The sequence below is a fragment of the Argentina silus genome (assembly GCF_951799395.1).
Source record: "Argentina silus genome assembly, chromosome: 13".
NCBI classification, from domain to species: domain Eukaryota; kingdom Metazoa; phylum Chordata; class Actinopteri; order Argentiniformes; family Argentinidae; genus Argentina; species Argentina silus.
The window spans coordinates 1,243,606-1,258,501 of NC_139667.1; the positions used below are offsets into that span (position 1 = coordinate 1,243,606).

At 50.2% G+C, this 14,896-nt stretch overlaps 1 protein-coding gene across 1 annotated transcript in view; it reads right to left on the reverse strand.

Moving 5' to 3' along the window:
* Positions 1-990: 990 nt before the first annotated feature.
* myo6b (myosin VIb) overlaps positions 991-14,896 on the reverse strand; it is a gene marked incomplete at its 5' end in the record, with an annotated part of 42,184 nt that continues 28,278 nt past the window's right edge. The window contains 9 exon segments of the mRNA XM_083683445.1: positions 991-2,826; positions 3,539-3,757; positions 6,218-6,349; positions 8,123-8,226; positions 11,011-11,171; positions 12,741-12,819; positions 13,663-13,838; positions 13,840-13,872; positions 14,326-14,393. Coding sequence (XP_083539571.1) covers positions 2,627-2,826; positions 3,539-3,757; positions 6,218-6,349; positions 8,123-8,226; positions 11,011-11,171; positions 12,741-12,819; positions 13,663-13,838; positions 13,840-13,872; positions 14,326-14,393 — 1,172 coding nt within the window. The 3' untranslated portion in view covers positions 991-2,626.

The following is a 14,896-nucleotide window of genomic DNA, read 5'->3' on the forward strand; positions in this document are numbered from 1 at the left end:
TAAATATTGATTTTACAGTAAATTTCTATCAGAAACAAGCTTTCTCCTGGAACCTGGTTCCTGTGGGTCGCCACCTCATTTCCACCCCTGGCTATGGATCAAACAGTACCTGCTGGACTAGGAAGTTGTGTTTGAATATACCCACACAGTATATTTACATGTTGAAGGTTAGGAATGTTGAGTGTAAACCCTTAACAAAGGTTGTTCTCTTTTCCTCACAATGAGGTATTTATTTACTAAATGGATTCGCATTCTGATATGGTGACTTTAGACTGCATTATATTGTTTTAATGTTACTCTAACCGACAGTTGACCGGTGTTCTGTGTCCCAAAAAAGAAAATGAATGTATAAAAGAAACGGTTAACTTTGTTCATATTGTTTATAGTTATAAATACTATTTGACTCCTTTAAAGTATTTGATTTGTAGTGGGCTAGTTTGATATATAGATGAATGCATTTGATGTGGAAAAAAATAAGTCCTTCCTACTATTGTACACTAATACACCTATTTCCACCAATCACGTGTTTCGACTACAGGACCAAAACACACTTGGAGGATGTGGACGATTTTTTTTTTTACACTGTTTTACATTTGATAGTAAAAAATAAAGTATTTTTTTCCTACAAGAACTGAATTTTTGATTATTTCATATTCAATTGCTTACAATCATAACACACTGTAATGTTTTGTATTTTTCATCAATGTCATCCAATGGGCTGTTATATTCTGATGACACTGTATGAAGCCTTCACCCTAAATGTATTTTCTTTCGCCCATTGATGGCTTTATTAAAAGAAGATTGAGAGAACAACACATTAACTGTTCCTTCATCCACGTGGCGATCGTGTTAGCACCTGTAATGAGTCATCTAGTTCATCCATTAGGCTCTAAGGACCAGACTTTGCGGCCAGGTTTGGTCATTAGCGAGCCTGCGAATCTGTCCATTATCTAAACACTCCAACGGGGACGTGAGGTGGAAGGTGTTTATTTCCTGTCGCAGTGCAGTAATCAGCATACAATTGAAGATCTGAGATGGATAAAACATGATTGCACTGTTAAATAATGTGCATAATGTCAACATAATTTGTCTAGACAGGATACTAGAATAGAGGAATACAAACAGTACAGTACATCACTCTCATGATCAAACCATCTATAAATTACAGCCATGCGTCTACAGTGATTGATATCAAGCCTGAATGACAAATAGAACCACTCAAACCCCTATCAGTCAAAAACACATGAATGCCTGTATTTCATGTGGTTGACATTGACAAAACAATTTTGTTGAGAATTGACAATTATGTGTGTGCGTGTGTGTGTGTGTGTGTGCATGTGTGTGTGTGTGTTTTGCATTAGGGTTGAATAGGATGTGCTTGTTATCTGAAATGCATCACTCTAGAAGTGGAAACACTTATTTTTCTTCAATGGAAAATACATTCTGTCATATTATGGAGTACAACAAATATAGTATTTCAGATTCACTATACCATTATAGTTGGAAATATTAAAGATATTCAAAAATAGAAGATATTTCAGGAGCACAAGCCAAGGGTTATAGTAATTTCATCTATTCACATTTCTGCAAAAAATGCTACATGCAACATTTCTGAAAGGTCCCAGACAATGTCCTAAAATAGATATTATTTTTGATTCATCCATCCAAAAATATATCTTTAAATATTTATTCCTATTGTATACGTCTGCTCCAATGTTGAATAAACCATTGCTAAAAAGTATGGAATGTATTAGATAATATCTGTCAAAGACACAAAGATGAAAAGAAAAACACTGTGAAATAACTAACTTCATTCTACTTATCTTTATTTTCCAGTTTTTAAAGAAGTATTTGTCTTCAAACAGAACTAAGTAATAAATCATGTATCTGAACATTATGTTCCTTTACGGAAACAAAACCTTCTATCCGGCACATTGAAAACATAAGCATACTTCCTGTCTGCCCATATATGGACATCAATAACTTCCTATGAACTGTTCTACTAAGGTCCTACTCTACCATTACCTGTAAAAACAGCGTACAGCTCTGTAAACCTAATCCTAACCACCCAAGCTGTAATGTTTTGACATAAACAATCCTTACTAAAGCCCTCCAGGGTTATGTCTTCTATACCTTTCAGAGGGCTAAATCGTTTGGAAAAAGGAGAAAGGAAATCAATCAAATATAACTGTTCTTGTTTAGCCTTTATTCAACAACTAAACATTGACCGACCATGTCGACTCTCTCTCTCTGGGGGGAGTGCAGCTCTGAAACCTGTGTCAGTCATACCAAACAAAACAGTTTTAAGGCCTCTTAGAAACAGTATTCAAGCATACAGGTAGGTCAACGTAGCATGACGGGGAAAACGATGCTAACTGCTCTAGCTGTCCACCACTTCTGTACTCCTACACAACAAAAATAAACAACAACAACAACAACAAGAATAACCCAATCAGAAATCATCATAAAAACAACAAATAAGTCTAATAACTAAATGACGAGTGACTTCAGTGAGAAACCAGGAGGAACGCCGACCCATCAGGAGGAACGCCGACCCATCAGGAGGACCGCTGTCTTCCCTCTCTTTGAATCGTTCCCTCTGGCCAAGCGGGTGGTCCCGGGCCTCTCATTCCAGAAGGTTCTGCAGCATGGCGGTGGCGTAGGTGGGCCGGGCCTGCTTGCTCTCGATGGCGTTCCGGAGGTACTGGATCCCGTCGCAGCGTTCCCAGAACTGCTCGAACTGGCGGGGCAGGATCTCGGCTCCCCTCTTCCTGGTCAGGCCCGTCTCCTCCAGGCTCAGCTCACACATCTCCATGTCATCCTTCCCTGAGGAGAGGGAGGAAGAGGGGGAGGAGGAGGGGAGGAGGAGGGGGAGGAAGAGAGGGATGAGGAGGGGGAGGAGGAGAGGGAGGAAGAGAGGGAGGAGGAGAGGGATGAAGAGGGGGAGGAGGAGAGGGAGGAGGAGAGGGATCAGGAGAGGGAGGAGGAGAGAGATGAGGAGAGGGATGAGGAGGGGGATGAGGAGGGGGATGAAGAGTGGGAGGAGGAGAGGGAGGAGTAGGGGGATGAGGGGGGGATGAGGAGAGGGAGGAGGAGGGGGATGAGGAGGGGGAGGAGGAGAGGGATGAGGAGAGGGATGAAGAGTGGGAGGAGGAGAGGGAGGAGTAGGGGGATGAGGGGGGGATGAGGAGAGGGAGGAGGAGGGGGATGAGGAGGGGGAGAAGGGGGGGTGTGGAGGTCAGACATCGGGCTGTGAGAGTGGTGCATGGTAGAAAGCACACACTCTAATATGAATGGATAGGATCAGATAGAAATTGGATGACATTGGACAGAATGGGGATATGCTCAGGAATAGCACACACACGCACGCACACATGCACGCTCGCACACACACACCACACACACACACACACACACCAGGGGAGACTGGGTAGAAATCGGAGGACAGGCTCATTGTATGGAATGGAATGAAGAATGGTATCAAACACACACACACACACACACACACACACACACACACACACACACACACACACACCTGCCACCAGTACAACAGGCTGTTTGTCTGGGTGCAGCTCCATCTGCCTGGCGATCCAGGGCCCGTCGAAGTGGGCGTACCACCAGCCCTTCTTCTTGTTCTGCGGGTCTTTGTACTGGTCCGCCGGACGGATGAAGGGGATCCGGAAGTACCGCTGCAGGCGGCTCATGGGCCCCTCCTGCTGCTGGGCGGCCACCTGGAGAGCCTGGTTCTGTTGGGCTGAGGTGGGGGTGAAGGCATTGTTATGGTCAGTGATGGTACCGTGGGTCTGGTTCTGTTGGGCTGAGGTGGGGGTGAAGGGATTGTTATGGTCAGTGATTCTACAGTGGTTCTGGGTTCTGGGTGATGGCCACAGAGACAGAACAGTTCTATATCGTTGACTTGCATGGTCATGGTGTTGTTAACACACTGACACACTGCTAGGTTCTGTTGGGCTGCGGTGGGGGTGATGTCATCGTCATGGTGACTGCGGCTGCAGTACAGCGTGACATCATGGGGACATGAGGCGGCAGTTTCCCGAACGCAGATTAAGACAAATCCTGGACTAAATTGAGTCACTCTCAATGGAGAGTGGCCATTGAAGATGCTTTTAAAATCAGGGATTAGGCTTAATCTGTGTCTGGGAAACCGTGCTGGAGGGATTACGGGGCCGTTGCTTCAGGAAGGGTGGGGTATTGACTCCTAAGACTAGCTTCCCCTCGTGTTTGCAGAGAAGATTACACCAAAATGGAGATTATACGCTTTGGAGACAACATTATCAAAGAGAACTCAAAGGAAGGCAAAGCGTGAAACTGAAATGACACGAGACATGGAAGGAGTTAGATTACACCGGCTAATGCTCCCTACGGGTAGAAGACAGGTAAGATGCTTAATAGCCTCTTCTAAGGGAGACCTGCCAAGACCTGCTACTACTTCTTTTAGTGAGAGAGAGAGATAAAGAGAGAGAGACAGAGAGAGAGAGAGAGAGAGAGAGAGAAAAAGAGAGGGAGAGGGAGAGGGAAAGGGAGAAGGCGACAGGAAGGGAAAGAGAGAGAGAGAGACAGATAAAGAGAGAGAAAAAGAGGGAGAAGGCAAGAGAGAGATAAAGAGAGAGAGAGAGATGAAGAGAAAGAAAGAGAGATAGGGAACAACAGCAAAGTGGGGCCGACGTGCTTCTGGAGCAGCAGAAGAAGAAAGGAGAGGAAATGTGAGAGAGTCTTCTGTTTGTTCTCCAGATGAAAAGCTATGAAGGCATAACAAAGAGAAGCAGGTCCCTTTCAACTCCAGCAACTAAATAATATATGTCATTTAAAACATGCTTGAAACTCCTATTGCTCCTGTGTGTGTGTATGTTTGAGTGAGTGAGAGTCTGTGTGTGTATGTGTGTGTGTGTAAGTGAGAGTGTGAGTGAGAGTCTGTGTGTGTGTGTGTGCGTGTGTTGAGGTTCTCCACTGAAAAATCGAGTCGTTCTGATATGAGGTTACCAAACACTGTCAGTGACAGCTGGCAAAGAAGCAGTGGGCGACTCAGGGGGGCGACTTAAGGGGGCGACTCAGAGGGCGACTCAGAGGGTGACTCAGAGGATTGACTCAGAGGGTGACTCAGAGGGTGACTCAGAGGGCGACTCAGAGGGCAGAGGGTGACTCAGAGGGCGACTCAGAGGGCAGAGGGCGACTCAGAGGGCAGAGGGCGACTCAGAGGGAGACTCAGAGGGTGACTCAGAGGGTGACTCAGAGGGTGACTCAGAGGGCAGAGGGTGACTCAGAGGGCGACTCAGAGGGCAGAGGGAGACTCAGAGGGAGACTCAGAGGGTGACTCAGAGGGTGACTCAGAGGGTGACTCAGAGGGTGACTCAGAGGGTGACTCAGAGGGTGACTCAGAGGGCAGAGGGTGACTCAGAGGGTGACTCAGAGGGCAGAGGGAGACTCAGAGGGAGACTCAGAGGGTGACTCAGAGGGTGACTCAGAGGGTGACTCAGAGGGCGACTCAGAGGGCAGAGGGCGACTCAGAGGGCAGAGGGCGACTCAGAGGGTGACTCAGAGGGTGACTCAGAGGATTGACTCAGAGGGTGACTCAGAGGGTGACTCAGAGGATTGACTCAGAGGGAGACTCAGAGGGTGACTCAGAGGATTGACTCAGAGGGTGACTCAGAGGGCAGAGGGTGACTCAGAGGGTGACTCAGAGGGTGACTCAGAGGGTGACTCAGAGGGCGACTCAGAGGGCAGAGGGCGACTCAGAGGGAGACTCAGAGGGAGACTCAGAGGATTGACTCAGAGGATTGACTCAGAGGATTGACTCAGAGGATTGACTCAGAGGGCGACTCAGAGGCTCTCAAAGGGAATGTCCTGTGCTTCAGCTCTTTACTCTCCATGCAGGCCCACTTGTCCCCGAGACCAGCAGAGTTCTTTTTGTTAGTTCACAGAAGATTCCAGGCTGGTTTGTTCTACTGTACTGAAGCTGTGAAGCTTTTAGGAAACGGCCCCCAGTGACAGTGGAGGTGAGCGTACAGGACTGTACAGCAGGACAGCAGGGATTGGGCCCTCTCACTCACCGTAGTCGGTGGCAGACTTGGGCACCATCTGCTCTGCTCAGAGAGAGAGAGAGAAATAGAGAGAGAGAGAGAGAGACGGGGGGGGGGACCCACATGTTCCTCGAGCAGCAAAGGCAGCAGGAGAGCAGGGATTGGGCCTTCTCACTCACCGTAGTCGGTGACGGACTTGGGCGCCCTCTGCTCCGTGTCGCCATCTCGCTTCTTGTTCTTGGACTTCCAGGCGTGGTAGACCTTCAGACGGCGGTGGAACTCCTCCCTGCAGGACGCCAGGAGCTCGATGTCTGGACGCAGAAAAACACCTCATTAACATCCTTCAATGTGCTCAGAGACCGAGCTCTGCAGAACCAGTACCAGGGGAGGCTGGCGGAGGTAGAAACCGGAGGACGGGCTCATTGTAATGCATGGGATGGAATGAGGAGCGGTATCAAACCGCACACGTTTGATGTTGACCTCCACCAGCCTCCCCTGGTACAGCCTCCCCTGGTACAGCCTCCCCTGGTACAGCCTCCCCTGGTATGTACACAGACGGTCAGAGAGAGGATGGAGAAACACTGAGACACAGAAAACAACCATTTTTATTTTACACAATTTTTAACAATGTTTATAAATGTTAATGTTATAAACACTGATATAGAGGATAATAATTTGGCCCTTAATGTGGCACGAGGAACAATATTCCCAATGCTAGACATGGACTCAAGTTGAAATCTCGTGAAAGTCAAGATCTCACTTCACTTTTCCTGACAACAAAAAGCAAGAGAGAACGTCAACAGACTGGTGAATAATACAGAAGCTCCAGAGAATGAAACAAAGCGATCACATCCGCTTTAAACCCTCCTAATTGTCGTCTCCACCGCAACGAACGCATTCAGACACATTAGCCAGATGTCCCTCCACTCCTGCTAGGGATTTGAAGGGCCACTTACGAACATCACAACGCGGTTTGAGCAGAGTGCAGAGTTAGAGTACGCAGTGGGAGTGTTTCCTAGCCGACAGCTGTGGTAATTTATCTGTGTACATGGCCCGGTAGACGGGGGAACCGCCTTCGTGTGTCCGTCTGAAATGGCGACGCGTGGCAGAAGTCTTCCATCCTCGGTAATCGCAATAATTTCAGCACAACACAGCTTCCTCATTAGCCGAGCAGCTGTGTGTACGTCCCAATATCAGCCACTTAGTTCCATCCTCATCCTCCATACACACAACCCTGTTAGCCAGCTAGCACCGACCATCTGTCCCGTCCCATCACTTTAACTCCCCCCCCCTTTAACTCCCCCCCTTTAACTCCCCCCCTTTGGCTACGCCAAGGAAATCATAAACAGGCTAATCAGATTCAGACAGGAAAGGTCAAACGGTGGACGGGTGGGTGGGTGGGGTGGGTGGGTGGACGGGTGGGTGGGTGGGGTGGGTGGGTGGGTGGCTGGGGGGGTGGGTGGGTGGGTGGGTGGGTGGCTGGCTGGGGGGGTGGGTGGGTGGGATGGGGGTTAAGAACCAGACCCAGACCCTGGCACACTTTCGGAGGGGTTGTTGTGTGACAGAAAACATGAGCAGATGTTTAATTATTAACCGTGGAGGCTGAATAAATGATACCGTAGCGATGGAGAGTAGGGGGGCGTGTCGTAGCGATGGAGAGTAGGGGGGCGTGTCGTAGCGATGGAGAGTAGGGGGGCGTGTCGTAGCGATGGAGAGTAGGGGGGCGTGTCGTAGCGATGGAGAGTAGGGGGGCGTGTCGTAGCGATGGAGAGTAGGGGGGCGTATCGTAGCGATGGAGAGTAGGGGGGCGTGTCGTATCGGGGGCCTCTCTGCCACCTTCGCCCTGTGCTGACTGAGGGATATTTCTGGGTAGACGGGAATCGATGGGGTGCCAGAAGGGAAGGGAGAAGGGAGGGCGGATAAGTAGGACACAGCACACCAGAGCGGCGTAGCCTGTTCTCAGGGTGACCGCTGTTGTTCCTGAGCCCGAAAAACATCCACCGGACCCACTCTGATGTTCTGTAGGAGCAAGGATGTGAGTAGGACTGGGTCGCAGGGCAACAAGAGCGGCCTGGCTCTCTTACCGCAGGAAGTGTTGATGACATCACGCAGCTCGGCGTACTTCCACTTGCTCAGGTCGTGCTTCTTCCCGCCTGCCGCCACCTTGTTCGCCTGCACCTGCGGACCCCTGCGGCGCCCCGCCGAGAGGAGGGGAGGAGGAGAGGAGGGGAGGAGGAGAGGAGGGGAGGAGAGAGAGAGGATGAGAGGAGGGGAGGAGGGGAGGAAAGAGAGAGGATGAGAGTGAGAGTTGTTCTGTTCGTATCGTTGTGATTCTACAGCCTCAGGGAGAGGGGGAAAGGAGAGAGAGAGAGAGAAAATAGAAAAAGAAAGGACTATTTTTAATTGTGATTCCGCAACCCCACAGAGAAGCCTCTCCTCTCCTCTCCTCTCCTCGGCTCATGTCAGCCAGCCCCATCTCCAGCCCTCCTGTGGATCAGAGTCCTATCTGACACCAGCGACTGGCAGGGACTTACCTCCCCTGTTTACCCAGGTCTGTGTGCTGTACTGCTTCTGGGCCACGGACAGAGACACAGACACAGAGAGCCAGAGAGAAGAGAGGCAGAAGATCTGCAGGTTTCCACAGCTAATCCCTAGAGATGGGTCTTAATCCCCTGGGTGGGCGGACAGCCAGCCTGAAGACTAGTGATAGAGCGTCAGAGATACTGTGTGTGTGTGTGTGTGTGTGTGTGTGTGCGTGCGTGCGTGTGTGTGTGTGTGTGGGGCAAGCAGCACAGTTGACCTTAAAGACGGGCGACTGGCCGCTGGCCACATGGGCCCCTCCAAGGCGGCCAGGGGTAAGCCGACTAACAGGGGATAGTGTGAGACACACAGTCAGACTTTACCATGCGTTTGACAACCGTGAAGGGATTAAGGGGTACAGGACGTAAATGTCACTGCGTGTGTGTGTGTGTGTGTGTGTGTGTGTAACTAGACTTTAATATTGTTAGACAGCAGTAACTACTGATCCAGTATCATGACTGTGTGTGTGTGTGTGTGTGTGTGTGCGCGTGTGCATGCATGCGTGTGTCTGTGTGTGTACGTGTGTGTGTGTGTGTGCGTGTGCGCATGTGTGTGTGCGTATATGGGGGTTAAGGGCCACAGGACGTAAATGTCATCGCTGCCGGCTAAATTTGAGATGAGAGGTGTGTGTGTGTGTGTCTGCAGTAGGATGCTTCTGCTGGCCTGTGAGGAGAGCAGTGTTCAGGAGGTGTGTTCAGGAGGTGTGTTCAGGAGGTGTTCAGGAGGTGTGTTCACGTGGAAATGCCAGAACCACATTCAAAGACATTTAAGGTTTAAAAAGAAACAACAATAGAAACGTACAGTACAGCAGTTTGGGTTTCTAATCTGATATGATTCCAAAATCACTGATCGCCATCATACTGTACATGCTGTACATCCTTGAACAAATAAATCTGTTGCTGATTTTCAAAGACGGATCAGGGAAATCATTGTGTTGATTGATGGATTTTGTTGATTTAGGTGATTGTTGGATCCAGGAAGTAAACGTTCATCTTCATTACCCACCGAGCCAGAAGTTCTGACATCTCCCTCGCCGTACCGAGACACAGTCTAATCCCTGTGAGCTGGGTACAGTTTAAATCCTGAGAGCTGGGTACAGTCTAAACCCTGTCCTCTGTCAGGAGACCCAAATACTAGCATGTGTGTGTGTGTGTGTGTGTGTGCGTGCGTGTGTGTGTGTATAGCGTGTGTGTGTAGTTAGTTACTACATTATTCTACACATAGATTAGTTTGAGTTAGGAGGTGAGGCCTTTGTTGATCCTCTACTCAGATCCTGTCAGATGCTGTACTCTACATTCGTGACATCACTATGTACTGTATGTAATACAACCGTGACCTAGTTAGTAATGACATACAATGCATGGGACACTGAGAACATACACTGTCAAGCTCCTGAGTCCACCAGCACTGCAACCAGAGCATAAGACTGTTAGTTAGACAGGAGACACTTAACACCAGAACAGGCGCTTACCCATAAAACAATCAAGAGAGATTTCCATCATATGTTCCCATTTGATTTGGCACCCAGTGTTTGGGTTTGAGATGGCCGACTAATCACACATGCTGATCCGTTGGCGCTGGTGATCCGACGCAATGCTGGACTGATTCATCCATTCATCCATTCATCCATTAATTCATTCATCCAGTATTTAGGTGATTTATCAAAATGAAGAATTAGTCTTTTGTTTATGTGCGGCTTTGCACTGCTGGTATAATCCTGGATCGAGGTTGGTGAAAGATTTCTGACGGTTTTGAAGATTAAGACAGGCGGGTGGGGTGGGGTGGTGTGGTGTGGTGTGGGGTGGGGAGGGGGGGTGATTATTAGGTTGTGTTAGGTGAGTTACTGAGCTGGGCAGGAGGAGGTGCTAATGCTAATGCTAATGTCTTACATTGCTCTCATTGTGGCTGGAGAGAGACCTGAGAAAGAGCCATCACTGGAGATGGAGACAACACACACACACACACACACACACACACACACACACACACACACACACACACACACACACACACACACACACGTTAAGAGGTCTTAAGTCCCAGTTCATACAAAGACAACATGCATTGTTACAGTTTTAACTCTTTGAGTGCTTCTAAAGCTTCATCAACATTCCTGAAACAAACGCTTCTATTAGCAAATACTGAACACACCCAGGCAACACCTCATTAAAGGATTGTGTATTGAGCAGCCTGTACTGTACCTGCACAGGCTAGGTGTGTGTGTGTGTGTGTGTGTGTGTGTGTGTGTGTGTGTGTACCTGCGCAGGCTAGGGTCCAACCGGGCCTTGTTGAAAACCAGTCATACCTATATACTGTTCCAACATACAGATAGACAGGTGTGTGTGTGTGTGTGTGTGTGTGTGTGTGTGTGTGTGTGTGTGTGTGTGTGTACCTGCGCAGGCTGGGGTCCATCTGGGCCTCGTCGGTGATGAGCTCGGCCTCGCTCTGAGCGATCCTCATGGCCAGCTCTCTGTCTCTCCTCTCCTGCTCCAACATGGCCGCCCGCTGGGCGTTCTCCTCCCTCTCCAGTGCCAGCTGGATGTCCATCTCCGCCTGGACACACACACGCGCACGCGCACGCACACACACACACACACACACGCACACAGACCATCATCATCATCATCACCATAGAATGAAGCATACCTCACGCGTATGCCTAGTCATCTCCTCAAAACGTCACCCGAAAAGAACTGCATCCATGACGTAGCATAGCATTATGCTAACTACAGTGTTGGGTGCCTTAATTCCATAAAATACCAGAAAGTCAAACTCTGAAGCCCTTTTCCTTCGACGGATTGAACCAAAGCCACCCTGGAAATAGAGATTAGGAGAAGACCCAGGCGCCACGCCACTGACTCAACCCAAGAAGCAACCTCTGTCCCTGAGGGACAAAGGAGGCAGTCGCGCCCGGTGCCAGGGACCCAGGCACTTACAAGACTGCTGTGTGGTAAGAAGTGATTAGACATATTATCCAGGTTGTACTGGCAGCTTTTAAGCCTGTCCTGTGATTGCATGTCTAGACACGGCGAAAAACACTCCAGCAGACAACCAGGACAACACCGCTTATCAGGCGGGAAGGGAACCTTCCGGAAGGTCGGACGGATCACCGAGCGCCCTGACAGAACACCTCCGAAACAGAGGACATGTGGTGGGGAGGAGATAAACAAGGGAGCAAGAAGAGTTAGAGGGGGGGGAAACTTCTCTGAGGGCAAGGTGGACAAAGTATTGCACAGTACTACTAAAACTAAACTTTGGGAGACAGGGGAGAGCATAAAAAAAAGCAACTTTGCCCACAGCCCAACGGCTTGGAGTTGAGTCAGGGGCTAAAGCAGACTTTGAAAGAGGCTTTAGGAACTCATAAACGATGACAGCTTTGTCTTGCGAAGCGCACTGCTTAGAGCAGACGGTGGCTACATGGGAATACCAATGGGTCTGGGGATGAGCTGAGGGGGGGGGGGTCAGGCATGGGCCGGGCAATGCCCCACTGGACCCTGGCCGTGAGGGGGAATAACTTTAGTCTTCCCAGCCTGAGGAGGATGGACAGACTGAGGGAGGGGAAGAGAGGAGGGCAGGGGACGGGAGGAGGGGAGGAGGAGAGTTTTGATCCAGCCTAGGCTTCAGTCCGAGGTGGGGGGATGGGGACATTGAGGATGGACAGACTGAGGCAGAAGGGGAGAGGAGGGCAGGGGATGGGAGGAGGGGAGGTGGGCGAGAGGAGGAAGGGGTTGAGGAGTGATGGACAGACAGAGAGCAGATGTTGCCAGGTGGATAGAGGACAGGAGTGAATGAGACAGATAAAAGAGAGGATATGAACAACCAACCATCATGGCAGGTGTAGGATCAGATCCACTGGAGAACGTTCTGGAAGATCTCTATTGAACACTACAGACCTACCAACAGATTTTATTGTTTGTATTATATTGTATTTATTCTTTATATTGTTTAGTATTGCTTTTGTTGTGAAGCACTTTGTGACATTTGTCTACGTAAAAAGTGCTATACAATCGATCGATTGATTGATCAGTTACCAAGGTGTGTGTGTGTTACAGTGGACAGTGTTTGGGGGTCTCCCCGTTGGTATAGTGGGGGTCTCAGTCCTAGGGCATGTAGGACACACACCTGCAGTATCTTCTCTTCCTCCTCCCTCCTCTTCCTCTCCTCCTCCTCCTGCTTCCTCTTGTGCTCCATCTCTGATTTCCTGAGGTAGAGAAGGAGAGAGGGAGGAGGGAGGAGGTAGAGAAGGAGAGAGGGAGGAGGTAGAGAAGGAGGAGGGAGGAGGTAGAGAAGGAGGAGGGAGGAGGTAGAGAAGGAGAGAAGGAGAGAGGGAGGAGGTAGAGAAGGAGAGAGGGAGGAGGTAGAAGGAGAGAGGAGGGAGGAGGTAGAGAAGGAGAGAGGGAGGAGGTAGAGAAGGAGGAGGTAGAGAAGGAGAGAGGGAGGAGGTAGAGAAGGAGAGAGGGAGGAGGGAGGAGGTAGAGAAGGAGGAGGGAGGAGGTAGAGAAGGAGAGAAGGAGGAGGGAGGAGGTAGAGAAGGAGAGAAGGAGGAGGGAGGAGGTAGAGAAGGAGAGAGGGAGGAGGGAGGAGGTAGAGAAGGAGAGAAGGAGAGAGGGAGGAGGTAGAGAAGGAGAGAGGGAGGAGGTAGAGAAGGAGAGAGGGAGGAGGGAGGAGGTAGAGAAGGAGAGAGGGAGGAGGTAGAGAAGGAGAGAGGGAGGAGGGAGGAGGTAGAGAAGGAGAGAGGGAGGAGGTAGAGAAGGAGAGAGGGAGGAGGGAGGAGGTAGAGAAGGAGAGAGGGAGGAGGGAGGAGGTAGAGAAGGAGAGAGGGAGGAGGTAGAGAAGGAGAGAGGGAGGAGGTAGAGAAGGAGAGAGGGAGGAGGGAGGAGGTAGAGAAGGAGAGAGGGAGGAGGCTTGCGGTTAAATGCGCTTCGCTTCGATGTCCTACAGTATCGTGAGGGCCCTGAGGTTTTCCTGACCACATGACCTGACGAGGAAAAACCTCTGAGCCATTCCGCGACAAATTCACCCCGCCCCTCCCCCTGCCGCTTACAGCTTCCTGTCGTCTTCCTCCTGCTTGCGCTGCCGCTCTTCCTCCTCCCTCCTCTTCCTCTCTCTCTCCATCTCTTCCTGGATGTGCTTCAGCCTCTCGCCTTCCTCCTCCTCCTGTTTCTTCTTCTGCATGGAGGACAGCAGCTGCCCCGCGCGCTCCACCAGCGCCTGGTGGTGCCCGGTCGATCTCCTTCCGGGTCATCACCGTGGCCTACAGGGGAGCGGGGGGGGGGCAGGGGTCAAGTGGTGATGTCATAGGTCATAGGTCAAGGTCGTCGTTATCATAAAGACACAGTATGCCACACTTTTGACAGTCAAGCGGCCACTTCCAAAAATAAACATTTGGATGTCCAGAGTGTGTGTGTGTGTGTGTGTGTGTGTGTGTGTGTGTGTGTGTGACCACAGTTCCCTACGGCCTTGTTACAGATGGACTGGAACAGTGTGCGCTGGCTTTAATTCAGGAGAATGAGAGCGAAAGGCCTGGTGGGGGTGTTTAAGATTCAAGTCCCGCAATTAACTTTAAGACGGCCTCTCATCATCTTGGCATATTTTTTTTAATAAAGACCAGAAGAATTCAGCAGACTCCCCCCCCCCCCACCCCCCACGTTGTCATGACAGCTCTCCAGGTGTCTAATAGGCTACTTTGACAGACATTGAGCCTCACCCCACCAGTCAGGCTCTGCGGTGGCCTACTGGACCGCTGGGGGGCATCAGGGGTCCTACAGCCTATCGCTGGGGGGCATCAGGGGTCCTACAGTCATGGATCATTACGGTGGGCCTCCAACTGAGAGAGTGCAGGTGGGAAAATGACAGGTGTCTGTCCCTGCTGGTTGGAAGGGGGGGGGGGGGGGGGGGGTGAACGTCTCGCTGCAGGTGAGAGGGGACTGAATGACAGTTTTTGGCAGGACTCTCATATATCATTCAGTTAGCGATGCCAAGCAAGCTAGGCCCTGCGTTTAAGTGGTCTAAACACAGTCTGGGGAAGAGGAGGAGAGGAGAGAAGAGGGGAGGGGAGGGGAGGAGAGGGGAGGGAGGGGAGGAGAGGAGAGGAGAAAAGAAAAGAGAGAAGAGGAGAGAAGAGAAAATAAGAGAAGAGGAGAGGAGAGGAGAGGAGAGGAGAGGAGAGAAGAAAAGAGAAGAGAAAATAAGAGAAGAGGAGAGGAGAGGAGAGGAGAGGAGAGGAGAGGAGAGGAGAGGAGAGGAGAGGAGAGGAGAGGAGAGAAGAGAAGAGAAAA